At 37.4% G+C, this 26,427-nt stretch overlaps 1 protein-coding gene across 1 annotated transcript in view; it reads left to right on the top strand.

The window, feature by feature from the left end:
- Window positions 1-26,210, top strand: part of LOC124276077 (cubilin-like) — a 165,742-nt gene extending 139,532 nt beyond the window's left edge. The window contains exons 16-25 of the mRNA XM_046711733.1: window positions 8,732-8,813; window positions 9,022-9,143; window positions 11,811-11,954; window positions 18,931-19,018; window positions 19,476-19,597; window positions 20,367-20,540; window positions 22,188-22,263; window positions 23,541-23,665; window positions 24,114-24,272; window positions 25,239-26,210. Coding sequence (XP_046567689.1) covers window positions 8,732-8,813; window positions 9,022-9,143; window positions 11,811-11,954; window positions 18,931-19,018; window positions 19,476-19,597; window positions 20,367-20,540; window positions 22,188-22,263; window positions 23,541-23,665; window positions 24,114-24,272; window positions 25,239-25,618 — 1,472 coding nt within the window. The 3' untranslated portion in view covers window positions 25,619-26,210. The remainder of the gene's footprint in view (window positions 1-8,731; window positions 8,814-9,021; window positions 9,144-11,810; window positions 11,955-18,930; window positions 19,019-19,475; window positions 19,598-20,366; window positions 20,541-22,187; window positions 22,264-23,540; window positions 23,666-24,113; window positions 24,273-25,238) is intronic.
- The last annotated feature ends 217 nt before the right edge of the window (window positions 26,211-26,427 follow it).

The following is a 26,427-nucleotide window of genomic DNA, read 5'->3' as shown; positions in this document are numbered from 1 at the left end:
TTTTACGTCCATGTAGAGTGTTTTTCTGCACACAAAACATCGACATACGTTACAGTGTTTCATTTGCGTTTATTTTACGCGAACCGGTTTATTTATTTTAGGCTGTGTTATCTTGGTAAACATTATCTGACTTGATAAAGACGGCCTGAAGTATGACTTCCGGTTCAGGGTCCAGGGAGCTGGATGGTTTATGTAGTTGTAAAGCAAACGACAACGCAGGGTCGCTTGTTTGATGATGAAGTGATTTACGCAATATTTATTCAATAAATGAAGGGATCGGTAAACAGGCATTACACCTATATACATACCTCTCCGATACAAACGTAAGACATATTTCATTTATCAACACTGGAAAACACACTTTAAAGTCATCGTAAGAAGTAATAGAATAATAGTGAATTAACAATACATGATACAGAAGGAAAATAGCTGGAGAAACGTTTTGTTAGGGTAAAATAGTTTTGTACAGAGTTGACAATATTTTGATTAATTTCATCAGAAAATGAATAAATACATATAAAACTGATTGTAGATCAAAATCATTTTCACAAAAGAAACATCTTGATCAAACTTCAGCAAAATTGGGCTGTATAAACGGATAGTGAATGGCATCCTCATAGTGATAGCCACAATTACAAGGGGGACATATTCTGAGGGAAATGGTCAAAATTATGAGCATTTAGGTCACTACAGCCCAGCCTTATCTTGCAATGAATAATTTGATTGCGTGTTGTACCGGTGTTTTAATAACATTATACACCTTGCAAGGTAAAGTTCGATCAAAGTATTTCTTAAACAAGGTAACAGAATCAATATTTCTTAAATTGTCATCCAGTATATTCCACTCACAGACGCATGATGGAAGAAATTATTTTTTTTATATGTCTATGTGCGACAAGTGTGGATTTAGAGGATATATTTAATGGACTTAAATCTGATAGGTAAGTCGGCATTTTGTCATAGAACATTTTGTGAAAAACCCACGCCATGTGAAGTTTGCGTCGATCGCTTAATGATGAAAAACCAGTTTCAAGATCAAGTTTGGAATAACTTAATCTAAATGAAGATTTTCTAATTACTCTTGTGTCTTTCTACATTAATCCAAATATAATCACAATAATCAATTATTGGTAAAATAGATGAGATATACAATGTTTGTAAGCTTTTTTCTCTGAAGGTGATATTTCAGGCTTCTCAAACAGCTGATCATATAACTAACCTTAGAAATAATATCATCTATATGTTTATTCCACTGGCCATCATTTTGCAAAGTCAATCGTAGATACTTATGAGAGTCAACGGATTTGATTGTTGTATGATTCGTAAGAAGGTCTAGCAAGAATGTTATTGCTTTCTTTCAAGAAAAAACTACAGATTCTGCTTTATTAGGGTTGAAATCTACCTTCTATGTCTTGGCCCATTTTGCTATTAATTCTGGATCATCATTTAGCATATTGGAAGATAAAACAGGCTCGCCAATTATTACCTATAAAGATGTGTCATCAGAAAATAGTTTAATATTACACTGAATATTTTCAACAATATCGTTAATATACGCCAAAAAACTAGAGGCCCTAGCACTGACCCATGAGGAACTCCAGTTTCAATTGATATATATCCATTAATTACTGTATATTGTTTTCGATTATTCAAATAACTTTCAAACCATGATATATGGCAACCGCATATTCCATTAGCCTATAATTTATGCAAAAGGCCCTTGTGCTGTACCCTATCAAACGCTTTACTAATGTCGCAAAAGACAGCGCGTACCTCCTTTGCGCTATCCATCGCCCTAGCTATATAATCATATAAATGGGTAAGCTGGTATGATGTAGAATCACCAGTCGTGAAACCTGATTGTAATGAGGTGATAGTTCCATCTAAGAGGAAATTTGATACATGCTTAAAAGCACACTTGACAAACCGTTAGCAGAATCAGGCTGGTGAGCATCATCATCAGCTGGGCTCGATCCCGGCACCTCAAGCTCGCTGGATCACTTGCCTGGCGCTTTAGATCGCTCGCCCACATCACCCCCACCCCATAATCATAATCACGTAGTTCTGCATAAACTAATAAACTAGATCTACTTTGTCAATAAGACACCAAACATAAGTATATACAATACTTATATCTGAGGTGACAGGTCCCGGGTGAGGGTGGTTATCTACACAACAGCGTAGTAATAATTGAGCTATCTGAATACCCCTAGCCTTAAGTGGGCCGACTAACGCCACTGAGTAGAAAGTAGACATATCTATTTTACCCTTTGTTCTGTTCAGCGATTTACAATTAAATACGTTTGATGTCGTGAACAGCGATCCCCACCCTTTATTGTCGACGGCTAGCCCGGCTTTGTGTATGGCAATGCCATCTTTAATCATTTCTTGGTACTAGCCCAGACAGTTATGGTTTTATAGTATTTCAAGAACTCACGAACATGTCATTTTAAATAGTTGACACTTCAAACAACGGTGAACATTTCTATTTTCTTTTTCTTTGCATAAAACACGTAGATCTGTATGATGTAATGTATGCCACACCGATCGCTGGAAGAGCAGATCCATTACAACGGATATTTATGTTCACACTTTACGAAGCATATGAAATTGTTTCCATGCAAACAGTCGACATGCACATGCACCCAATTATGAAGACAGCGTTGTTCGAACTCTGTAAGATATTGCACACGTTTGTATGGAATAATACGCTATAATCTTTTCCATGTATGAACTATATAATCAAGCTGTCCAATATCATGTCAACAGTTTCATTGTCTGAGGAACAGATGTTAATCCATCAAGTAAAGAATGACCAGTCTCTAAAACTTCAATGTCCCTAAGTTATACTGCACATTGTTTCAAGGTAATAAAGAGAAGCCATTTACAAGCATGTTATACAGCAAACGTGTTTTTACAGGTGCGTGCAATGGTACGCTCCATGCTCAGAGGGAACCGCTGAATTTCACATCTCCTAACTACCCACGCAACTACAGAAAGTATGTAGAGACATTCCTGTTCATTTTACGAATGATCTGCTCAGCAGAATGAGTGCTCATAAATAGCCCCAAAATCCATATCTGTTGATGAATGCTTACTTGTAATAGGTTTATCCTTGACATGTAAGCACTACAGACTGTAATCAAGTGATATTTGACATAAATGTAAAGTTTATATGTTTAGCTTTACACTTAACATGTTGCTTCATTCCAAATAACATTATTTTACAGCAATGACAACTGTTATTGGGACATCTATCCTGAAACAAGAGGCTACAGGGTTGTGCTCGAAATGGTGTATTCCAATATCGAACTCTCCCCTACGTGTGCATATGACGCCCTTACTATAAACGTCATAAATAATGGTAAAATAGTTGTATTAAAAACTTCATATATCTGCGATATGTTAACTATTTATTAAATATACTTATATTATCATACTTTTCATATAATTGGAGTTATTTCTTCTGACAAAAATAATATGATCACTGCGGTGCATCAAGGAAGGAAATAATTGAAAGTTTGTGAAAGCTGAAGTATTTTCAAAATAAGATTACTGATACGGAAAAACATTTTACATTTTTATGGTTGTAACAATCACTACAGTCAAAGGTTCAGGAACAACACAATTATTCCTGACATTTTGTCCACCCAGGTAATCAAAGTGAAGCCTTTTCGCGTAGAACCTGTGGAGAAAGCAGATGGAATATTCTCATCCAAGAAGACCAACATTTCCATGCAGTGTTCAAGACTGATAGCAGCGAAACCAAAAGAGGTTTTCTAATTAGATACTATGAAAAAGCTGGTGAGAAAAGTCATGACCCTATCTCTGCAGCGTCAGTCTAAAATCTCTATTGCATGTACCGTAAAATCTCTAAATTACCAACCTGGTTGTTTTTCTACCTTGACAAGATATTTATATGAGCATGAACCAATAGGTAATAGCAGATGTCGTCAATAATATGAAACTGTCTCTAATGTTTGCACTTGCCTAAATGGTTAAAGACATCAAAACATATTTGAACCACTTCAAAAGTACAACATGATCATCCAGTGCAGATCTCTCAGTCTTTATTCAAAACGAAGCAGTTCTTGCAATGATGGCGTGGTTCTTTCGTTTAATAACGTAGATTCGTTAGCGCCGGCTTGACTAAATTCAACACGCATGATTCTTACATGACATCGTTGAATCTTTCAAAATCAGTAAAAAATACAAACTTGCCCTGGCTGAGTTTCATTAATGTTACGGGTGATACAAATTGTACCCTTGTCACAACCAGGCACCGGAACCTGCGGTGTACCTCTCGTTGCAACTTCTGTCGGCAAGACATTTACCTCGCCTGGATATCCAAACACCTACTTCCTGTGAGTAACTGAACTACTGCATCGGTTAAAAGAAAGACTAGAGTTTCTTGTATTTGTAGCCCAGTGTTTAAAGTTACATAAATCAAGAGAGAGGATGTGTTGGATTTATAATCAAGCTTTCAACAATATTTTAATTCAAACTTAGTCATGCGTGCTCATCTGTACACACTCATGCGTTTGTATGTGTGCATCTTTCGAACCATTCGGCAACATTATATGCATCATTTATGTAGCAATTAACAACAAATGGGTCTGTTTGCAGGCGTCAGACTTGTACCTGGACTATTACAACAGAACATCAAAACCAAACCATTCAATTGGACACCATGGACTCGATACTTCAGAACATCTCATCTCGTGAAACTTGTGACAACGATTATGTCACTGTATACAGCGGTCAGTACGGTAAGTAGAGACGTGTACATGCTTGTTTATTACGTAAAAAAGACGATCTGATGATGATGACTGAAGAGATACATTTTCTGTGTTTGTACAACGACATTCTACGTAGACAATCAAGCGGATATATTAGTTAGTGTCTCTGCAAAGGTCTCCGTTCAATAACTGTATACTCAAACGCAAAAAGTATTGTGACACATAATTAACAAACAAAATCAGTGTTAATATTAAAATTTTAAATATAGTGGAAGGTATAAATAATAATATACGCCTTTTGATATTTCCTGTCATATATCTTTATATGCGATCATTGATGATCCCGAGGTAAATGCTTTTGATATAAACGATTATGCTAACTGCCGAATGGGCAGAAAAATTGAAGGCATCTTTTAATACCAATAAGACAGAGTCAATACGCTTTACTCGTAAATTGCAACCAAGTCCAATGCCTAATCTAACCATGACTGTTAATGCCATTAGTTCCGTTCAAAGCCATAAAAATTAAGAACTTATCAGCATGACTGCTCATGAACGACTGTGCTAAAAAAGTTGCACCAATGGTGAATTGTCAAAGAAGTCTCAAATATCGTTTAAACCAAACAAATTAGAAACCATGTACAAACAGTTTATATTACCAGTTGTTTTATTACTGCAGTCATATATGGGACAATTGTACTAAACAACAAGCAGATATACTTGAAAAGCTCAATCTTGATGCTCTAAGAACCGTGAGTGGTAACAGCCATCATAAAATATACAATGAAACTAATTGTCACCCGTTGTGTCGTAGAAGATACGTTCATAAAATGATTATCTTTTACAAAATGGTCAATAACACTACGCGAAGTTATTTTAGTAACCTTGTTCCGCCTAGAGTATCAGCTGTCGTTGGTTATCTGCGCGATGATTTAAATCTTCAGACTCTAAACTGTAAATCTGTAATTATGCGAGGTCCTTACTTCCAGATGCTGTTAAATTATGGAATTCATTACCAGCCGAACATAGAGAATCACCGTGCCTATCGAGAATCAAAAATGTAACTTCATTTTGACCTTAAATTCCGGTAGCAGATTTTGTCAAATTATACATGCTCGTCTCCGACTTGAATGTAGTGACCATAATGCGTTCAAATATGAAAGATTTATATCTCCAACATCATCGTGTGGCCGTAACTCTGAAGATTCTGCTCATTCTTTCTTTTCATGTACTCTTTACAACAATATACGTCACATTATGCATTTTATAATCCTCACTTCACTGGGACCACAATACGTCGATGACAGTGATGGGAAGTTTATCTAATAATTACAGGAGGTGTTGGCGTCATTTCTGCAGCGTTGTTGGATGATTCGCATGACGTCGTAAACGTTGAACTATTTAATCCCAGACGTGTTCAGTGGGTGACAATTCAGGGGATCTTGCGGATCAGGGTAACACATAATGATTGTTCTTATTGAGAAACTGCTTTACAACTAGAGAAATGTATGGTGTGTTGTTATTGTGATGAAATCGCGGCAGGTCTGCTCTGTTGTAAAACCGCTAAAAAGGTCAGTTGATAAATTTCGTCTCAGTACTTCCCAGCATTCAAGTTCCTCTCCATCACCGGTGAATTCACGTCTAGAACCTTGGTTAATGTAACGTTCATGGGTCCTGTTGTAAGCTCGGTGAAAAAGTAAATATAACTTTCGGTGTACAGAACTGTCCTTCACTTGCTCCCTACCCAAGTGTTGTTTGCTATAACTGAGACGTCAATGTCGATATTCTGGCGCCAGCTTGCACGGATGCTATAGAGGCGAATACACGCCTGTTGCTATGTATGGTACGGACTGTAAGGGTTGCTTGCCTGAGCCTGTGTCCGAGCTGCGTGGCTCGAATCAGTTGTTCGAATACCTCCCCATCTGTCATTTTCCCTTGAAGCGTGTCATGTCGAATTTGTTCAACGAACAAGAACGATAGATAGTGATGTTGTTACGTTGCGTTTCTTCGACCATGTTAACATACTGGTAAAAATCCAAAACTTAATTCTCAAGTTTACCAATGAAAACATTTCATGTCACCTCTTAGTGTATTGGAATGGTCAAATGGAAGCTTTAATATTAAAATCATGCTGTCGTCAAGTTTGCACATAGTTGTTGGTCTTCGTCAAACTTAGATGATGGTATTAAAAGTTCAGAGAATCAATATTTCTGACATTGTTGATAATATAATGTTCTATTTAAGGTTCCTCCGGGCTCGGCACTTTCTGTGGCAACCAAAGCCTGTTTTAACAGCGGTGGGAACGCCTTGAGTGTTCATCCTAGAAACTGATTCATCACTTGAAACTACAAAGGATTCAAAATGCTATACAAAGCTATACCCAGGGTGTGTATGCATTAATCAGTTAAATTATAATCTAAAATACAGCCTTCGAGAAAGGCTATTAACGTTTTGATCTCCTTGCGAATTATATGTATCATGCACATTGATTTAATTTATTTACTTATCTTTTATTTACCAAAGCATGCAGGTAACAAAAGTACTGTAAGTCCCAATGGACCCAAGTATGGTGATCTACCTTGAGTTGCTGGTGATCCATGCCACGTTCTTATATTGCATTGTCCTCTTTAATAATATCATGATTACATGTTAGTTTTACCTTATCTGTGATACTCTAGTATATTTACTGTTCATCGTTAACAGTTTTCTTAAATTTGATTGATCTTCAGTGTGATCTTACATGGCTCGTCACGATATGGCTGAAATATTGCCGATGTGACAGTAAACCTTAACTAATTGACTTACGTTATTAGAGCACCCCGTTAATTCGCCTCATACAGTAAACTTGTGTATCAGTACAAAGTGAATAATGGAAGAAAACTATTTATCGCATATGTTTAACAAACTATAGTATACGTGTCGCTATATCAGTGCAGAGACGCCACGTCTAAGTATCCGGAGACTTGCAGTAATAACCCCAAAGTAGCATACAATGAAACTTTAGAGTGTCACATTTGTGTGTACAAGGTCCAGGAAGTATCAAGCGTTGGGAAATTGGTCTCCAAGGAAAGGACCCTAAGTTTGTGTTCAGCAAACTACCAATGAAAATGTGAGAAGATGGTAACTTCAAAGTAAACACACAGCTGCCAACTGTAAGGTTGTTGTTTAAATGACCAAAACTAGGATCATAAGAATAAAATAGATCATGATGGCAGTTCCAAACTCTCAATATTATTGTTCACTACATGTGAATGCATACTGTCATGTGAATACTGGGTCATTTGGTGCATGCAGTTAAGCAATAACAACACAATCTTTGTCATGATGAAAGTGTAAATAGTGTAAAATATTTTAGATTTTATGTTTATATATGTTTGTATGGCATTCTTGCCTCGCCTCCAGAAATGCTGCACTTCATTAGTTTCGTATACCAACTATGTTTGCCTATGATGACAACATTAGCTGTCAGTTTAGACACATTTTGTTTATGCATTATTTCTGTATGAATCAATTGTTGACAGAAATATGAATTCGAAAAAAACTGTAAACGGGATTTGTTAGATTTATTTATAATGCACTTTTGGTAGCAGTATGTACAAAATGGTAAATGATAAATGTCTATAAAATACGCCAATAATTCACGAAACAAATGTTTATGTTTGCCTCCCATTGTAACTGATGTCAACACTGCTGACATTAATGCCCGAAAGGTCAGCTCAAAAATGTTTTTGTTTTCTGATGCATTGAAGATTATACAGATAACAACAGTTGCCCGGCCTTGATTAATTTAGTTTTCATAAGGGAACCCTCTTGAGAGTTTAAGCAATACTTTTGTCTTTCGTAAAAAAATGTCTGGGCCCATAAGAAACATACTAACACCACCCTGCATCCCCAGCCCCCACCCACCCATACACACCCCACACACCCCCTCCAACCGTGGTAAAACAACAACAACCAAAAATTTTACAATTGCTACTGTTCTCCATTGTCAGCAACAACGTGCAACTTCACGCTTCCCGCAGGTTACAGTCCGATGGTGATTGTCTCCCCTGGCTATCCAAACAACTATGTAAAGTAAGTAAAATCTTGGATACAGTTCGTCGGATCAAAATATGTATACACATATAGATACACATCTATATATATATATATATAGAGAGAGAGAGAGATACACCGCGCCTTAATAATGTCACCAAATTTATATACGTATTTTATCACGTTTAACCAATATGGATATGAGGCAAGTGTTTCTGTTTCAGAATATATTTCCCTTTCCTTGCAGTGGATTGGACTGTCAGTGGACTATAAATGCACCGATAGGAAGAAACATCGCGGTGGAAGTTCTGTTTGTAGATTTGGGAAAAGTGTCATCGTGCGTGGATGATTATCTACTGTTTAAAGATGGTAGGTAAAACAAGGATGCATGTTGTGTTCCTCTTGGTATTGAGTAAAACAGTTGTAGCTAAAGGTATTTGACCTCCGTGTGGTAACAAGGAAAACAAGATTGCAATCTGGATATTTTCATGATCACTACTTACATATACTCTACTCTAAAGAAAGAAGTGATACTAGTATATAAAAATTCAAATATTTATTTTAAAATTATTGTTTGACCGTTTTGATGTCGGTGTTATAATGCTAGTTTTTGAACATGGAATGAATGCACAGCATTAAAACTTATCTTCGGAAAGTTGCACGTTTACGTTCGAAAGTGTCAACTTGCTTGAAAATGGCATGGAGAAAAAGTGGTTCGCTATATGCACGTGAAGTTCTGAGGAATTGTGACTGTGGGCAGGGACACTGACAATATAAGGCCGTATTGATTTTTGACGATCACTGGCATTTTAGCTAAATGAAATATTGCCACTAGACGTCTGGAGATTGGTGAGTTTCAATCTGCCGTTGCATGTCACCTCAATGCTTACTAGAGTACTATCAGTGGTTTGTGGGTGAGTGAGTGAGTGAGTTACGAATTAACGTCACATCGGCAGTATTTCAGCCATATCGTGACGAGAACATATTAGATACTGAAATGGAACATGTGTATATTATATAAACCTGTCATCAAAGGACAGTAAAATAACTAGTATATCACAATTAGAATTAAAACTAGCGTGGAAAGTTAAAACTAATAGCAGTATTTGGACAATACAATATAAAAAACAGCTATATATCACCAATAACTGAAAGTAGATCACCATACTAGGGACCATGGGGATTTACAGTACCTTTGCTACCTGCATGGACCCTAGTTGGATTTACACCATCCCTTCAGCTGCTGGCGATTGTAATGATTTGTGGAATCTTCGAAAGATGTTCAGCTGTGCTTAGTTTGAGGAGGGTGTCAGCGCAAACCATTTCTACATGTTTATGAGAATGTGGATTCCGAGCCAGAAGACCATATTTTGGCCACTGCTACGACGGTTCAAATGGTGTAATAACGTTCGAATCTGGCATCTGAAAAGTGGCGACGTGTATGGATTAGTGACGAATCACGCTTACTGTTTCTTTAGTGCAATGACGGAAGAGTACGTATCTATCAAAGTCGAAAGGAATCTTGTTTTGCCAGAGTTGTGTCGCCAATGTTGTCCGATATGGTGGTGTGAGTGACATGATGTGGGGAGCTATATCCTTCACACAGAATCGAACTGTGCTTTCGGTACAGAGACGAAACCTTTCAGTGGTTCCGATCACTGACCGCAAGAGGCAGTTGTTACAGCACGATAATGTCTATTCAGTATCTTTAGAATGAGAACATTACAGTGCGTCCATGGCCTTCCAAATCGCCCTACCAAATCTTCCTCGAGCATTTGTGGGATGATCTCGGCCGACGCGTACGTGAACGTCAACCGTCGCCCCATGTGTTATATGAGTGAGTGAGTGAGTTACTATTTAACGTCACATCGGCAATATCTCAGCCATATCGTGACGAGAACATATTTGACATTGAAATGTGTTATATGAACTGTCGCAGGCATTACATGAAGAATGGTCAAGAACAAGGTCGAATTAAAAGATTTATTGAACTTTTATAAGCTTGACAGACAGTTAATGTTTTAAACTGTGAAATTTAGCAACAACTGATCCAGTTGTGTTATCTCACTTTAAAGTTAGCAGACTAATTTTTGTTTTAAATACACCATGTGTTTCTTTTTTGGGAGAGTATATTTGCGGCATGTTTTAAGAACTTAACTGCAATATGTCTTTCAGAATATTGGTTTCGAAGAGATCGGAGATTTTCTAGATAATAACGTATTCACCACTTTGCACTCAGGATTCATGCCGGGGGATGGTACTGTATATCAACTGACATACTTGTATGATTTTATACCACGTGCATTAAACAATGGCAGAGAAGTCAGGTCAGTTTTCTGCGACATTAGCAAGGCATTTGACAAGACACAGTGAAATTAGAAGCTAATGGTAGTAAGAGTAATTTACTTGATTGGTTTTCCAGTTATAAGTATTGTAATCAGCCGTGTTGTCACAACCTAGCTGTTTTGTCAAAATACAGCCTTATTGTCACAACCAAGATTTACTCGCACCCAGCATTTTTGTCACAACTCTGCTTTATTGCGAAAATGAGGCTTATTGTCACCCAGCCTTATTTCCCAATCAAGTGATCTGCTGTTACAAACATCACGTGTACCTGAATTCAAAGCAAGAATTCCATTACGAATATTTGGTACAAACAAACTATAGGAAAATATGCAACCCTCACTACTAAAAAGCGAAATCAATATTCTGTTACAATTATCGAAATCAAGTAATCGGGAAAGGTTCGTGTTATCAGCTGTAATCGATGATGATATAGTGTATGCCAAATTGTTGGATTTCTAACAGTGATCATAACTGAGTCACATTTTGATGTTACCTTAAAGAAAAATCTTGTTCTCTTCGTATATCTTCAGTATTTATTTAATGTTATATCGAATCTTAGATACGAATAATTCACTTACGACATTTCATATTCGAGAGAATGTCTTCTAATTGTACACTGAAGACATCGTATACATAATACTACATTCATTAATTAATTGAAGATGCACAATTAATACATTTACGTTTCAGGTACGACGACCGATGCTCAGCAACTGGCAAAGATTTGTGATAGTAGGTCTACTCCCATCGTCAGCTCCAGTAACCATATGACCATCATGTTTCACTCAGACAGTACTGTCACAGGAGGAGGCTTTCGTTTGCGGTACTCATCTGGTAATACTTTTACCACCTGCTTTTAACTGTTTTGTGCATACTTGATGACCAGAAAAATATCAGGTCGAGAAAAAGGTACAATATCGATGATCAGAAAAAACGACCACAGAGATCCATTATGTGAGAAACATTTGTCTGTTTTTACCCTGTTCCCCATAAGAGGATCTTTTAACTTAAACATTTTGAATCATCAGGTTGAGCGCCCATACGAATAACTCATCTGTCCTCACCTGATGAGAGTTCAGTGCACCCTGTTTATAAATTTAACAGGCAGATTTGATCCAAAATAATTCTATTTATATGACATTTGCGTTTTTCTCGTTTTTGCGTTTTTTATTTAATTCAAATTGTACATTCATCACGACATGTTTACTCTTCCTTTCATTGTATCCCGGATCGGTATTCATATATGCTTATGCTTGTTTACCAATCCGGTTGCTTTCATTGGAAATAAATAATGTTTAAATCAGCTTTAAACTACCGTGAAAGACAACTGTTTCAAGGACTGTAACAACCAACAGCCAATAAAAACAGGGCATTTGGCACGTGGAAATGAGCCTCAAACCAAGAGGGAATCTTACGCTCATTACCGAGTGTATCAACTTTGTGCATTAATGCTGGCCTGGCATCCCTACTTCACTGGGACCACAATACGTCGATGACAGTGATGGGGAAGTTTATCTAATACCACAGGAAGCGTATTTGGCGTCATTTCTGCAGCGTTGTTGGATGATTCGCATGACGTCGTAAACGTTGAACTATTTAACTCTGTGACGTGTTCTTTGGGTGACAATTCAGGGATCTCTTTGCGGATCAGGGTAACACATAATGATTGTTCTTATTGAGAAACCGCTTTACAACTCGAGAAATGTATGGTGTGTTGTTATTGTGGGATGAAATCGCGGCAGGTCTGCTCTTGTTGTAAAAGCGCTACAAATAGGTCAGTTGATAAATTTCGTCTCAGTACTTCACAGCATTCAAGTTCCTCTCCATCACCGGTGAATTCCCCGTCTAGAACCTTTGGCCTAATGTAACGTCTATGGGTCCTGTTGTAAGCTCGGTGAAAAGTAAATATAACTCTGGATGTACAGAACCGTCCTACACTACCCAAGTGTTGGGTCTGCTATAACTGAGACGTCAATGTCGATATTCTGGCGTCAGCTTGCACGGATGCTATAGAGGCGAATACACGCATGTTGCTATGTATGGTACGGACTGTAAGGGTTGCTTGCCTGAGCCTGTGTCCGAGCTGCGTGGCTCGAATCAGTTGTTCGAATACCTCCCCATCTGTCATTTTCCCTTGAAGCGTGTCATGTCGAATTTGTTCAACGAACAAGAACGATAGATAGTGATGTTGTTACGTTGCGTTTCTTCGACCATGTTAACATACTGGTAAAAATCCAAAACTTAATTCTCAAGTTTACCAATGAAAACATTTCATGTCACCTCTTAGTGTATTGGAATGGTCAAATGGAAGCTTTAATATTAAAATCATGCTGTCGTCAAGTTTGCACATAGTTGTTGGTCTTCGTCAAACTTAGATGATGGTATTAAAAGTTCAGAGAATCAATATTTCTGACATTGTTGATAATATAATGTTCTATTTAAGGTTCCTCCGGGCTCGGCACTTTCTGTGGCAACCAAAAGCCTGTTTTTAACAGCGGTGGGAACGCCTTGAGTGTTCATCTAGAAACTGATTCATCACGAAACTACAAAGGATTCAAAATGCTATACAAAGCTATACCAGGTGTGTATGCATTAATCAGTTAAATTATAATCTAAAATACAGCCTTCGAGAAAGGCTATTAACGTTTTGATCTCCTTGCGAATTATATGTATCATGCACATTGATTTAATTTATTTACTTATCTTTTATTTACCAAAGCATGCAGGTAACAAAAGTACTGTAAGTCCCAATGGACCCAAGTATGGTGATCTACCTTGAGTTGCTGGTGATCCATGCCACGTTCTTATATTGCATTGTCCTCTTCAATAATATCATGATTACATGTTAGTTTTACCTTATCTGTGAGGCTCTAGTATATTTACTGTTCATCGTTAACAGTTTTGTTAAATTTGATTGATCTTCAGTGTGATCTTACATGGCTCGTCACGATATGGCTGAAATATTGCCGATGTGACAGTAAACTTTAACTAATTGACTTACGTTATTAGAGCACCCCAAGTTAATTCGCCTCATTACAGTAAACTTGTGTATCAGTACAAAGTGAATAATGGAAGGAAAACTATTTATCGCATATGTTTAACAAACTATTGTATACGTGTCGCTATATCAGTAGCAGCGACGCCACGTCTAAGTATCCGAGACGTGCTGTAATAACCCCAAAGTAGCATACAATGAAACTTTAGAGGTCACATTTGTGTGTACAAGGTCCGGGAAGTATCAAGCGTTGGGAAATTTGTCTCCAAGGAAAGGACCCTAAGTTTGTGTTCAGCAAACTACCAATGAAAATGTGAGAAGATGGTAACTTCAAAGTAAACACACAGCTGCCAACTGTAAGGTTGTTGTTTAAATGACCAAAACTAGGATCATAAGAATAAGATAGATCATGATGGCAGTTCCAAACTCTCAATATTATTGTTCACTACATGTGAATGCATACTGTCATGTGAATAGCGGGTCATTTGGTGCATGCAGTTAAGCAATAACAACACAATCTTTGTCATGATGAAAGTGTAAATAGTGTAAAATATTTTAGATTTTATGTTTATATATGTTTGTATGGCATTCTTGCCTCGCCTCCAGAAATGCTGCACTTCATTAGTTTCTGTATACCAACTATGTTTGCCTATGACGACAAGATTAGCTGTCAGTTTAGACACATTTTGTTTATGCATTATTTCTGTATGAATCAATTGTTGACAGAAATATGAATTCGAAAAAAACTGTAAACGGGATTTGTTAGATTTATTTATAATGCACTTTTGGTAGCAGTATGTACAAAATGGTAAATGATAAATGTCTATAAAATACGCCAATAATTCACGAAACGTATGTTTATGTTTGCCTCCCATTGTAACTGATGTCAACACTGCTGACATTAATGCCCGAAAGGTCAGCTCAAAAATGTTTTTGTTTTCTGATGCATTGAAGATTATACAGATAACAACAGTTGCCCGGCCTTGATTAATTTAGTATTCATTAGGTACCCTCTTGAGAGTTTAAGCAATACTTTTGTCTTTCGTAAAAAAATGTCTGGGCCCATAAGAAACATACTAACACCACCCTGCATCCCCAGCCCCCACCCACCCACACACACCCCACACCCCTCCAACCGTGGTAAAACAACAACAACCAAAAATTTTACAATTGCTACTGTTCTCCATTGTCAGCAACAACGTGCAACTTCACGCTTCCCGCAGGTTACAGTCCGATGGTGATTGTCTCCCCTGGCTATCCAAACAACTATGTAAAGTAAGTAAAAACTTGGATACAGTTCGTCGGATCAAAATATGTATACACATATAGATACACATCTATATATATATATATAGATACACCGCGCCTTAATAATGTCACCAAATTTATATACGTATTTTATCACGTTTAACCAATATGGATATGAGGCAAGTGTTTCTGTTTCAGAATATATTTCCCTTTCCTTGCAGTGGATTGGACTGTCAGTGGACTATAAATGCACCGATAGGAAGAAACATCTCGGTGGAAGTTCTGTTTGTAGATTTGGAAAAAGTGTCATCGTGCGTGGATGATTATCTACTGTTTAAAGATGGTAGGTAAAACAAGGATGCATGTTGTGTTCCTCTTGGTATTGAGTAAAACAGTTGTAGCTAAAGGTATTTGACCTCCGTGTGGTAACAAGGAAAACAAGATTGAAATCTGGATATTTTCATGATCACTACTTACATATACTCTACTTTAAAGAAAGAAATGATACTAGTATATAACAATTCAAATATTTATTTTAAAATTATTGTTTGACCGTTTTGATGTCGGCGTTATAATGCTAGTTTTTGAAAATGGAATGAATGCACAGCGTTAAAACTTATCTTCGGAAAGTTGCACGTTTACGTTCGAAAGTGTCAACTTGCTTGAAAATGGCATGGAGAAAAAGTGGTTCGCAATATGCACGTAAAGTTCTGAGGAATTGTGACTGTGGGCAGGGACACTGACAATATAAGGCCGTATTGATTTTTGACGATCACTGGCATTTTAGCTAAATGAAATATTGCCACTAGACGTCTGGAGATTGGTGAGTTTCAATCTGCCGTTGCATGTCACCCTCAATGCTTACTAGAGTACTATCAGTGGTTTGTGGGTGAGTGAGTGAGTGAGTTACGAATTAACGTCACATCGGCAGTATTTCAGCCATATCGTGACGAGAACATATTAGATACTGAAATGGAACATGTGTATATTATATAAACCTGTCATCAAAGGACAGTAAAATAACTAGTATATCACAATTAGAATTAAAACTAGCGTGGAAAGTTAAAACTAATAGCAGTATTTGGACAATACAATATAAAAACAGCTATATATCACCAACAACTGAAAGTAGATCACCATACTAGGGACCATGGGGATTTACAGTACCTTTGCTACCTGCATGGACCCTAGTTGGATTTACACCATCCCTTCAGCTGCTGGCGATTGTAATGATTTGTGGAATCTTCGAAAGATGTTCAGCTGTGCTTAGTTTGAGGAGGGTGTCAGCGCAAACCATTTCTACATGTTTATGAGAATGTGGATTCCGAGCCAGAAGACCATATTTTGGCCACTGCTACGACGGTTCAAATGGTGTAATAACGTTCGAATCTGGCATCTGAAAAGTGGCGACGTGTATGGATTAGTGACGAATCACGCTTACTGTTTCTTTAGTGCAATGACGGAAGAGTACGTATCTATCAAAGTCGAAAGGAATCTTGTTTTGCCAGAATTGTGTCGCCAATGTTGTCCGATATGGTGGTGTGAGTGACATGATGTGGGGAGCTATATCCTTCACACAGAATCGAACCGTGCTTTTCGGTACAGAGACGAAACCTTTCACTGGTTCCGATCACTGACCGCCAGAGGCAGTTGTTACAGCACGATAATGTCTATTCAGTATCTTTAGAATGAGAACATTACAGTGCGTCCATGGCCTTCCAAATCGCCCTACCAAATTTTCCTCGAGCATTTGTGGGATGATCTCGGCCGACGCGTACGTGAACGTCAACCGTCGCCCCATGTGTTATATGAGTGAGTGAGTGAGTTACTATTTAACGTCACATCGGCAATATCTCAGCCATATCGTGACGAGAACATATTTGACATTGAAATGTGTTATATGAACTGTCGCAGGCATTACATGAAGAATGGTCAAGAACAAGGTCGAATTAAAAGATTTATTGAACTTTTATAAGCTTGACAGACAGTTAATGTTTTAAACTGTGAAATTTGGCAACAACTGATCCAGTTGTGTTATCTCACTTTAAAGTTAGCAGACTACTTTTTGTTTTAAATACACCATGTGTTTCTTTTTTGGGAGAGTATATTTGCGGCATGTTTTAAGAACTTAACTGCAATATGTCTTTCAGAATATTGGTTTCGAAGAGATCGGAGATTTTCTAGATAATAACGTATTCACCACTTTGCACTCAGGATTCATGCCGGGGGATGGTACTGTATATCAGCTGACATACTTGTATGATTTTATACCACGTGCATTAAACAATGGCAGAGAAGTCAGGTCAGTTTTCTGCGACATTAGCAAGGCATTTGACAAGGCACAGTGAAATTAGAAGCTAATGATAGTAAGAGTAATTTACTTGATTGGTTTTCCAGTTATAAGTATTGTAATCAGCCGTGTTGTCACAACCTAGCTGTTTTGTCAAAATACAGCCTTATTGTCACAACCAAGATTTACTCGCACCCAGCATTTTTGTCACCCAGCCTTTTTGTCACAACTCTGCTTTATTGCGAAAACGAGACTTATTGTCACCCAGCCTTATTTCCCAATCAAGTGATCTGCTGTTACAAACATCACGTGTACCTGAATTCAAAGCAAGAATTCCATTACGAATATTTGGTACAAACAAACTATAGGAAAATATGCAACCCTCACCACTAAAAAGCGAAATCAATATTCTGTTACAATTATCGAAATCAAGTAATCGGGAAAGGTTCGTGTTATCAGCTGTAATCGATGATGATATAGTGTATGCCAAATTGTTGGATTTCTAACAGTGATCATAACTGAGTCACATTTTGATGTTACCTAAAAGAAAAATCTTGTTCTCTTCGTATATCTTCAGTATTTATTTAATGTTATATCGAATCTTAGATACGAATAATTCACTTACGACATTTCATATTCGAGAGAATGTCTTCTGATTGTACACTGAAGACATCGTATACATAATACTACATCCATTAATTAATTGAAGATGCACAATTAATACATTTACGTTTCAGGTACGACGACCGATGCTCAGCAACTGGCAAAGATTTGTGATAGTAGGTCTACTCCCATCGTCAGCTCCAGTAACCATATGACCATCATGTTTCACTCAGACATAGCTGTCACAGGAGGAGGCTTTCGTTTGCAGTACTCATCTGGTAATACTTTTACCAACTGCTTTTAACTGTTTTGTGCATACTTGATGACCAGAAAAATATCAGGTCGAGAAAAAGGTACAATATCGATGATCAGAAAAAACATAATTTCCTCACGACCACAGAGACCCATTATGTGAGAAACATTTGTCTGTTTTTACCCTGTTCCCCATAAGAGGATCTTTTAACTTAAACATTTTGAATCATCAGGTTGAGCGCCCATACGAATAACTCATCTGTCCTCACCTGAGTGTACTCCATTAACCCTAAAGTGTGATGATATTCAACCCGTCCAGTCCCTCTTCATTATCACAAATCGTCAATTTACATTTTTATTAATTGTGAACTATTTTTATATTATGCTTATCATTTCACTCGTTTGGCTTTATGCTGTTACAGCTACCGTCTGTGGATTGTCAGATCTTTCCGCATCTTCCGTCACATGGAAGTACTTGACCTCTCCTGGCTATCCTTCGAGCTATGACAAGTAGGTGCCTACTTTCTTGACAAGTGAATAAAGATTAGCCAGTTTGTTACTAGCAGCACACAGGTGACAAATAACACGTGGTAAAAAGCACTACATACGTGACCGGTACGCAACACCGCAAACGTATTGACCAACGACTTAGCACTGTAAACGTGACTGACGCTAGCACTTAACACGAGACAAGTTAGTGTTACTACGCACGTGACTTGTAAGTTACGTTTCTAAATAATTAGAAATTATTTGAATGGGGTTTTTCTTCACAAGCAGTGCTGTCGTGAATCTCCTATGATTATGGTAAAATGTTCATGACACCAAAGGCCGTTGAAAATCCTTGCGTAAACAGAAGAGTTTTGACTGCAGATATATATGGGTTTTTATAAATTTAAAAATTATACACTTAAAGAATTCATGTGTTTATATATGTTTGTATAATTATCTGTACAAATTCTATTTTCAGCAATTTAAACTGCGAGTGGCAAATTAGAGCACCCTTTGGATATGACATTAAAGTTGAAATAATACTTTTGTCTTTCGAATATTCGTCACTTTGTTCAAGGGACTATCTTGTCTTCAATGACGGTAAGCTAATAGTACAAATTTACACAAGATCCCCAGACAAATATAATCACAGATTTTGTTTCATGTTACTTCTGAGACAATACCTGATTTTTCAAATTTAATCATAAATCCAAAATAATTCATGTCGTCAGTATTTCGACATGAGTAAGCGAATGGCCGTCAGATCAAATTATGCTGTTTTCGATGAAGATGTTTGGGGTTTTTATTTGTAAGAACTTTGGGACTACATGTGTGATAACTAGCACATGTATACTACCCATCAAAAGTTTAGACTCACTGAAAGCGCACACTACATGTTATGTATATATATGTATGGTTACATCGAAGATGAAATTCCCCACTAACTTAGGGAAAACCAACTGCAAACCCTATGCAGATGAATTGCACGAGGATCATGCATCAAATTGCTGAAAAGCTTGTGCAAATATCGTGCATGTGAACAGCTGCGTTTTGGTGTAAAGTTTTGTTAAGAATTTGCCAATTTTCACTTAGTTTCATCATTTATTGAACCCATGACAAGAATCTTTTCAACGTTACAAATTTGTTTTACAATACATCAGTTCATGTACCTTAAACAGTATGGAATATGTTGCAAAAAATCTAGTTTAGGACAGCTGACTGAAGTAAGTGGCTATATTTACACTAGTGAGTCTAAACTTTTGATGGGTAGTATATTTTATCACAGTTATTCCAAATATTTTCTATTAGCATCAGCTTCATTTGAATACTGGCATGCATGACACTAAGTTAGTAAATATCTTTCCTCAAGGTACATCGCATTGGGCTCCTCAGTTGGGTAAATATTGCAGTTTTTACAACAACGAACAGGTTGTCAGCTCCGGCAACTATATGACTATCACCTTCCACACCGACAGCTCTGTCACTGGACCAGGTTTTAATCTGAAGTACAAAGCTGGAATAATCCCTTCAACAACAACCACAGGTACAATAATTGTGTTTTGGTGATCAACCATTTATCAGTTGGGTGTAACAGTGAGTGAGTGAGTTAATATTTATCGTCACATCGGCAATATTTCAGCCATATCATGACGAGAACATTTTATTATTATGTTAAAAATGAATGTATAAAGTTAGAAATTAAAAAACCTGTTGACGAAGAACAGTAAAACTACTAGTGTATCAAAGATATCCAATTAAAACTAGCAATTAAATCTAAAATATTGGAACTATAAATGACAATACAATATAAAAACAGGCTATAGGTCGCCAACAACTGAAGGTAGATCACCATACTAGGGACCATGGGGCTTTACAGTACCTTTGCTACCTGCATGGACCCTAGTTGGATTTACACCATCCCTTCAGCCGTTGGCGAAGATAAGAAATGTTAGCCCAAATTAAAATAACAAGAATACTACGTTTAAAAATCCTGGTAAGTTTACATTGACTCTCAAAGTTTTGGGACTTACGTACCCTCTCAGGGGGACAATAATTTTACGATACTTCAACCCTCCTTCAGGGTACAGCCACTAACTATCTAAGTTACTAATCAAAACTACCAATTATTAAAACACATCTAACTACAGAACATATTTATCAAAATTCATTAATTAAATCAATTTCTTTTAAAAAAGCAAGAATTAAATGAAGATGAACAGTATTAAAAAGATCCTTAACAGTTTTAACATTGAAATATTTATCCCTTATGATGGAGAATTTGACACAGTCAAGCAGGTTTTCTCTGAAATACATTGCGCGGACGGCAGGTGCTTAATTTTATATTGATGTGAATGCGTTTCGTCTTTCGTGAACTAACGTATTTAAACTCATTTCTTCCCACAATTGCTTTCAAATCATTTGAAGAATCTTTACACACGACAACCCACAGTAATATTCCACAGAACAATCAATATATAAACATATCTGAAAAAATGAAACTTGAACCTTTTTGGAAGTTTATTATATGTGAAAATAATACAATTGATTGTACCATTATATTCTTCCATCTAAAAGACGGAGGACAAGAGTTGCATTCATCCATACTCTGTAATATTATTTGTATATATGTCACTAAGGTGCTGACTACTCCTTTGTGTATATATGGTCCAGAAAGCTATTATCTCAATGAAATGTCTGATAAAGGGATAAATGTAATGCTGTGAATAATATTGGACATAATATCTTGTTTTACAAAATCAAACATCTAATTCTCTGAATAAACAAATCGATATATCGAACCACGTCAATATATATGAAAAAAACATTCACTATGTTCAAAAGGAAACAGTAAACCTGATATATATGTATTTATTATGAAAGGTTACCATACCATGCTTTTTTGTTGACCTTCAAATAGTGAACTGACCCGTGTCGCCTTGAACATCATCAACGAGAGGTCGGTAAGGTGACCTTGTGGTTTAAGCGTTTGATCGTCACGTCCGAGACACGGGCTCGATTCGCCACATTAATTAGTAAATGAGTGAAGCCCATTTCTGGGGTCCCGGTTGTGATATTGCGGGAATATTCCTGAAAATGGTGTAAAGTATACTCACTCATCATCACAGAAACTCCACACGAACCCAGTGTTGAAGAACTGTTTAATATCACTGAGATACCTTCCTTGTTTCAGGGTGTGGCGACGATGATACCATAAGCTATGAGACAAAATATATTGAATCACCGAATTATCCTCTGTCCTATCCCGAGTAAGTACACGGCACACTTTTTAGGATAAACACGGCAACATAGAGGTTCAAATCTAGGGGATAACACCACAACGAGTTTCTCATTAACACCGTGCTTATCATTTGCTATCACTTCAAAAACAATATTATGAACCTTTCGTTTGTCTCCATGCTAAGCTGATTCATACAGTTTGCACATCAGTTTTTGGATTCATATCCCAAGGAACAGAAATAAATACACTAACAATCCTTATAACTGACTTGGACAAGGAACATTATCTTACCTCACACATAAATGTCGCATTGTGATTGGCTGAGCGCTCGTCTATTACTTTCAATGTAACCCGCTTGCAAGCGAGTAACATTTCAATGTACCCCTTCGGTCTCGGTGAACATAAACAACATCGATGGTACATCAACCCATGGGCCCCGAGGGACCAGTGAACAACTCATAATATATGATACATGTCATAAAAAAACAAAACCGGATGCACTAAAACAACCTATTTGGGAGGCATTAGTCGTAGCAGTAAGGAAGTATATTATAAGTTGTTCACTGGTCACGAGGGTGGCATGGGTTGATGTACCCTCGATGTTTGTTTATGTTCCCATGGGCCCCGAGGGACCAGTGAACAACGTATTTATCTTACGGAACACCTTTATGTTAATTTTGAATTGTTTGTAGGACTGGTATAAATCTTTTTGTAGCCATCGCTAGATTTTGCCGACAAGAAAAACAGATTAGAGTTATCTCTCTCCATTGATTTGCATTCGCAAAACATTGGTAATTTCCGTACATCATACGTGATTAAATGTTATTCGAGATAAAGAATTACTACCACGAAATACCAAATGAGTTGCCATTGACAGCGGGGTACATTGAAATGTTACTCGCTTGTAAGCTGTGTACATTGAAAATAATAGACGAGCGCTCAGCCAATCACAAAGTGACATTTATGTGTGAGGTAAGATAAATAACAATACATAAATGAAAAAGAAGTTGTTCATCCATATGTTGGTGTCCTTCCTTAAATTACATCAGACAACAATCCAGGCGAAGGCATACATACTGTGGTATGACGTGTATCGGGGGATTGTTTCATTCTAATTCCAGCCAGTGAGCTGCCTCAGCACGATGAGTTCATATGACCTGTATGAAGCATATATAATGGCAATGCCTGTGATGTTGAGTGGTCGTCAGATCATGCTATAATTTGTTTCAACTTCTGTGCTGAATTTCTCTTGTCATATGTACATGCGGAACACATGGTTAATACTAAGATCCATTTCAATTTTAGCAATGCGGACTGTGAGTGGACAATCAGCACATCCATTGACGGATATGTAATCCATGTTGAAGTAGAGTATTTCAACATTGAGTACGAGAGCACGTGTTCCGATGATTACGTACAGCTCTATGATGGTAATGGCTTACGATTAATCATGTATATCCTAGAAATGGGTAAAAGAGACAGTTGCCTTAACTGAATTTAAGTCGCATCCTGTCCGCTTAAGGAGAAGCCGTCAGCAACCTGTGTGACGTCGGGTTTTTCCCCTGCTGTTAAGCGGATATGCTGTCCACGATGACGAAGCACATAATAGACACACGTCTTGTTTAACAGCATTATTTGGATTAATCAAGTATTGTGGTCTGTCCTCAACTCATTTGGGATTATCGAGATTTAATGTATACTTTTTGCGATAATTATAGTTGATGGAATTGAGGAACTCTAGTAAAATTGTCATCCCCAAATAAGAACAAATCAAATACTTTTTCAAAGCAATGTATCTCTTAACAAGAGTGTGTAACATTAGCTTGTGTGATTTGTGTAATTATCATAATCTTCTCCAATGTTATATTCTGTCAATAGTCACGACTTTTGAAAGCTCGATGGGTCGATGGTGTGGAACAGATGGACCTAATACACAGACTACAGGGCAGACAATGAGGGTTCAATTCAACTCCGATGGTTCGACTTCCCTCACGGGATTTAAGTTGTCCTTTACGGCCGGTGAACCAACATCTGGATGTAAGTGTTTTAGTTTTATTTGTTCCTTTCAGAATAGACTAGGGTAGCCCAGAGGTTAAAGCATTCGCTCGTCACGCCGGGGACCAGGATTCGATTCCCCATAAAGAATGAAACTCCAATTTGGTTTTTCCTTCCCACCTTGATATTGTTGGAATATTGCTAAAAGTGGCGTGCAAAACATACTTACTCAAGGCAGCCTTAAAGAAATCAGACATACACTGACCCATCTTGCCAAAATATTAAGTCACGGGTTTAATGGATGGAATTGTCGTTTCATCGTAATTGTCCTTTGACCTGCATGTGTGTCAGGTCATGATGAAGTTGATCTAATAGCAGGTGATTACTAAATGGTTCTGCGTCACACTGTGATATTAATGCGTATATTAACTCTGGTTTAAAACATCACGGTTCCCATTTTGTACACGAGAACCTCCCCCCTTGACGGTTTTATACATCAACTGAAGTGTCACAAACCAAGACAATATCAGACAGGTCAGGGTTTGACATCATCTTGACATAGCCGGAAATCAAAATATTACTGGCCTGTTGTAATGGAACCCATTATAGTTACAACACCACGATTATGTTGCAATAATATACATGTTCCCAAAAGTTTAGGATTCCACCTCAAAACAATACTTGCTTGTTACAACTTGTACTTGCTCATTATAGGGGATTAGGATCTAAGAGAATGCAATATTTAAACTAGACCTTTAATTTGCCTGGGTTGTATTTGTTTGTTTGTTTGTTTGTTTTGTCGTTGCCTTTTGCTTTTCGTTTTGTTGTTGATGTTTGAGGGGGGATTTTTATTTTAATTTTCACTATATCTATATACTCAATTTTGGGGATTAAAATCTCAGAGAATGCAATATTTAGAAAAGTCCTTGATTTTGCTTGCGCTGGTTTATGCTATTTTCTTTTGCTGTATTATTTATTTTGTTCCATTTGTTTTCTTTTCTTATTCAGCTGCCGCGTCCACGAACATCGCAGCCATACTTGGAATTGTATTTGGCGGGATCACAGTTGTGAGCATTGCAACCTGCTGCTATTGTCGATTTTGTTTCAAGAAGAAATCCAGTCCCAACGACCAACAGCAGAGGAACAGACCACGTGGTGGCAACGTCTCCTTCATCAACGTCATCAGCTACCCGCAAACTACGCCAACTGCTCCTACTGCTCTTCCGATTACATTTGCACCACCCCCTTCTTACAATGATGTCGTGAGGGATGATCCCCCACCGTATTGTCTGGCAGTTCCACTATCAGACATTCAGCTGGTTGTGACGTCATCCCGTAGCGGTGCATCGCAATCTCAAGGGATAGATAACCCAGCAGGCCCCATTTGAGTTTCATATGGCGTACATGTTTGTATTACTGAAATAAACAGAAAAAGACACATACATGTATGCTCATGCACAAATCAGTGTCTTCATCCATCATAATGTCAATTTTCCTTTTGGCGGGTTATGGCGGTGGGACCATTCCGTACCATATTTTCGGGGAAATCTGTTTTTTGATGATTTATTTGCTTACTGGCATAATGACGAGAATATACAATATGTCCCCCATTTACATGGAATCTTTTAAATGTACCTCTGGCAATATGTCTTCGTGGTGTAATGTACGCAGTGGTGGAATGTCTCAAATGTTTGGGGGGTTTTAAATTATGTTAAAATGTTTTTATCAAATATGTATTATGTTGATTGTTGAACTTTGATTATCAAAGAAGCAGATGTCATGTTCTGCAAGTGGAAGATCATTCACCGACAGTTCGCTTTTAAAGAAAGATTGCCCAAAACATGTGATAACTGTGTATGGATACCACACAATGGCTCCAAGGCACCCTTAGAAAATTGGCTTGGATGTCGTTTGGTATATATCAATATTTCTTATTGTTTTTGATCTTTGTAATACATTTATTTGACATTTCAAATGATGCATTTTTGTCCGTGTTATGTTTATGATTATTGTTATTATTATTATCGTGTGATTTTATTAGTAATTAAATATTATCCATATGCTTATGTACGATTGCGCGGGCATGTGCGTGTTTAGTATGTCTGTCACGGGTAAATCGTAAGACTTTACTGATGTTTTCACTTTGATGGAATCCACGAGCACGGCTGATGAAGAATTGAAATGTGTGGGGCATCTC

The sequence above is a fragment of the Haliotis rubra genome, unplaced genomic scaffold, assembly GCF_003918875.1.
Source record: "Haliotis rubra isolate DU_JTF1 unplaced genomic scaffold, ASM391887v1 Scf205, whole genome shotgun sequence".
Lineage (NCBI taxonomy): Eukaryota > Metazoa > Mollusca > Gastropoda > Lepetellida > Haliotidae > Haliotis > Haliotis rubra.
This window is presented reverse-complemented; position numbering and strand designations above follow the sequence as displayed.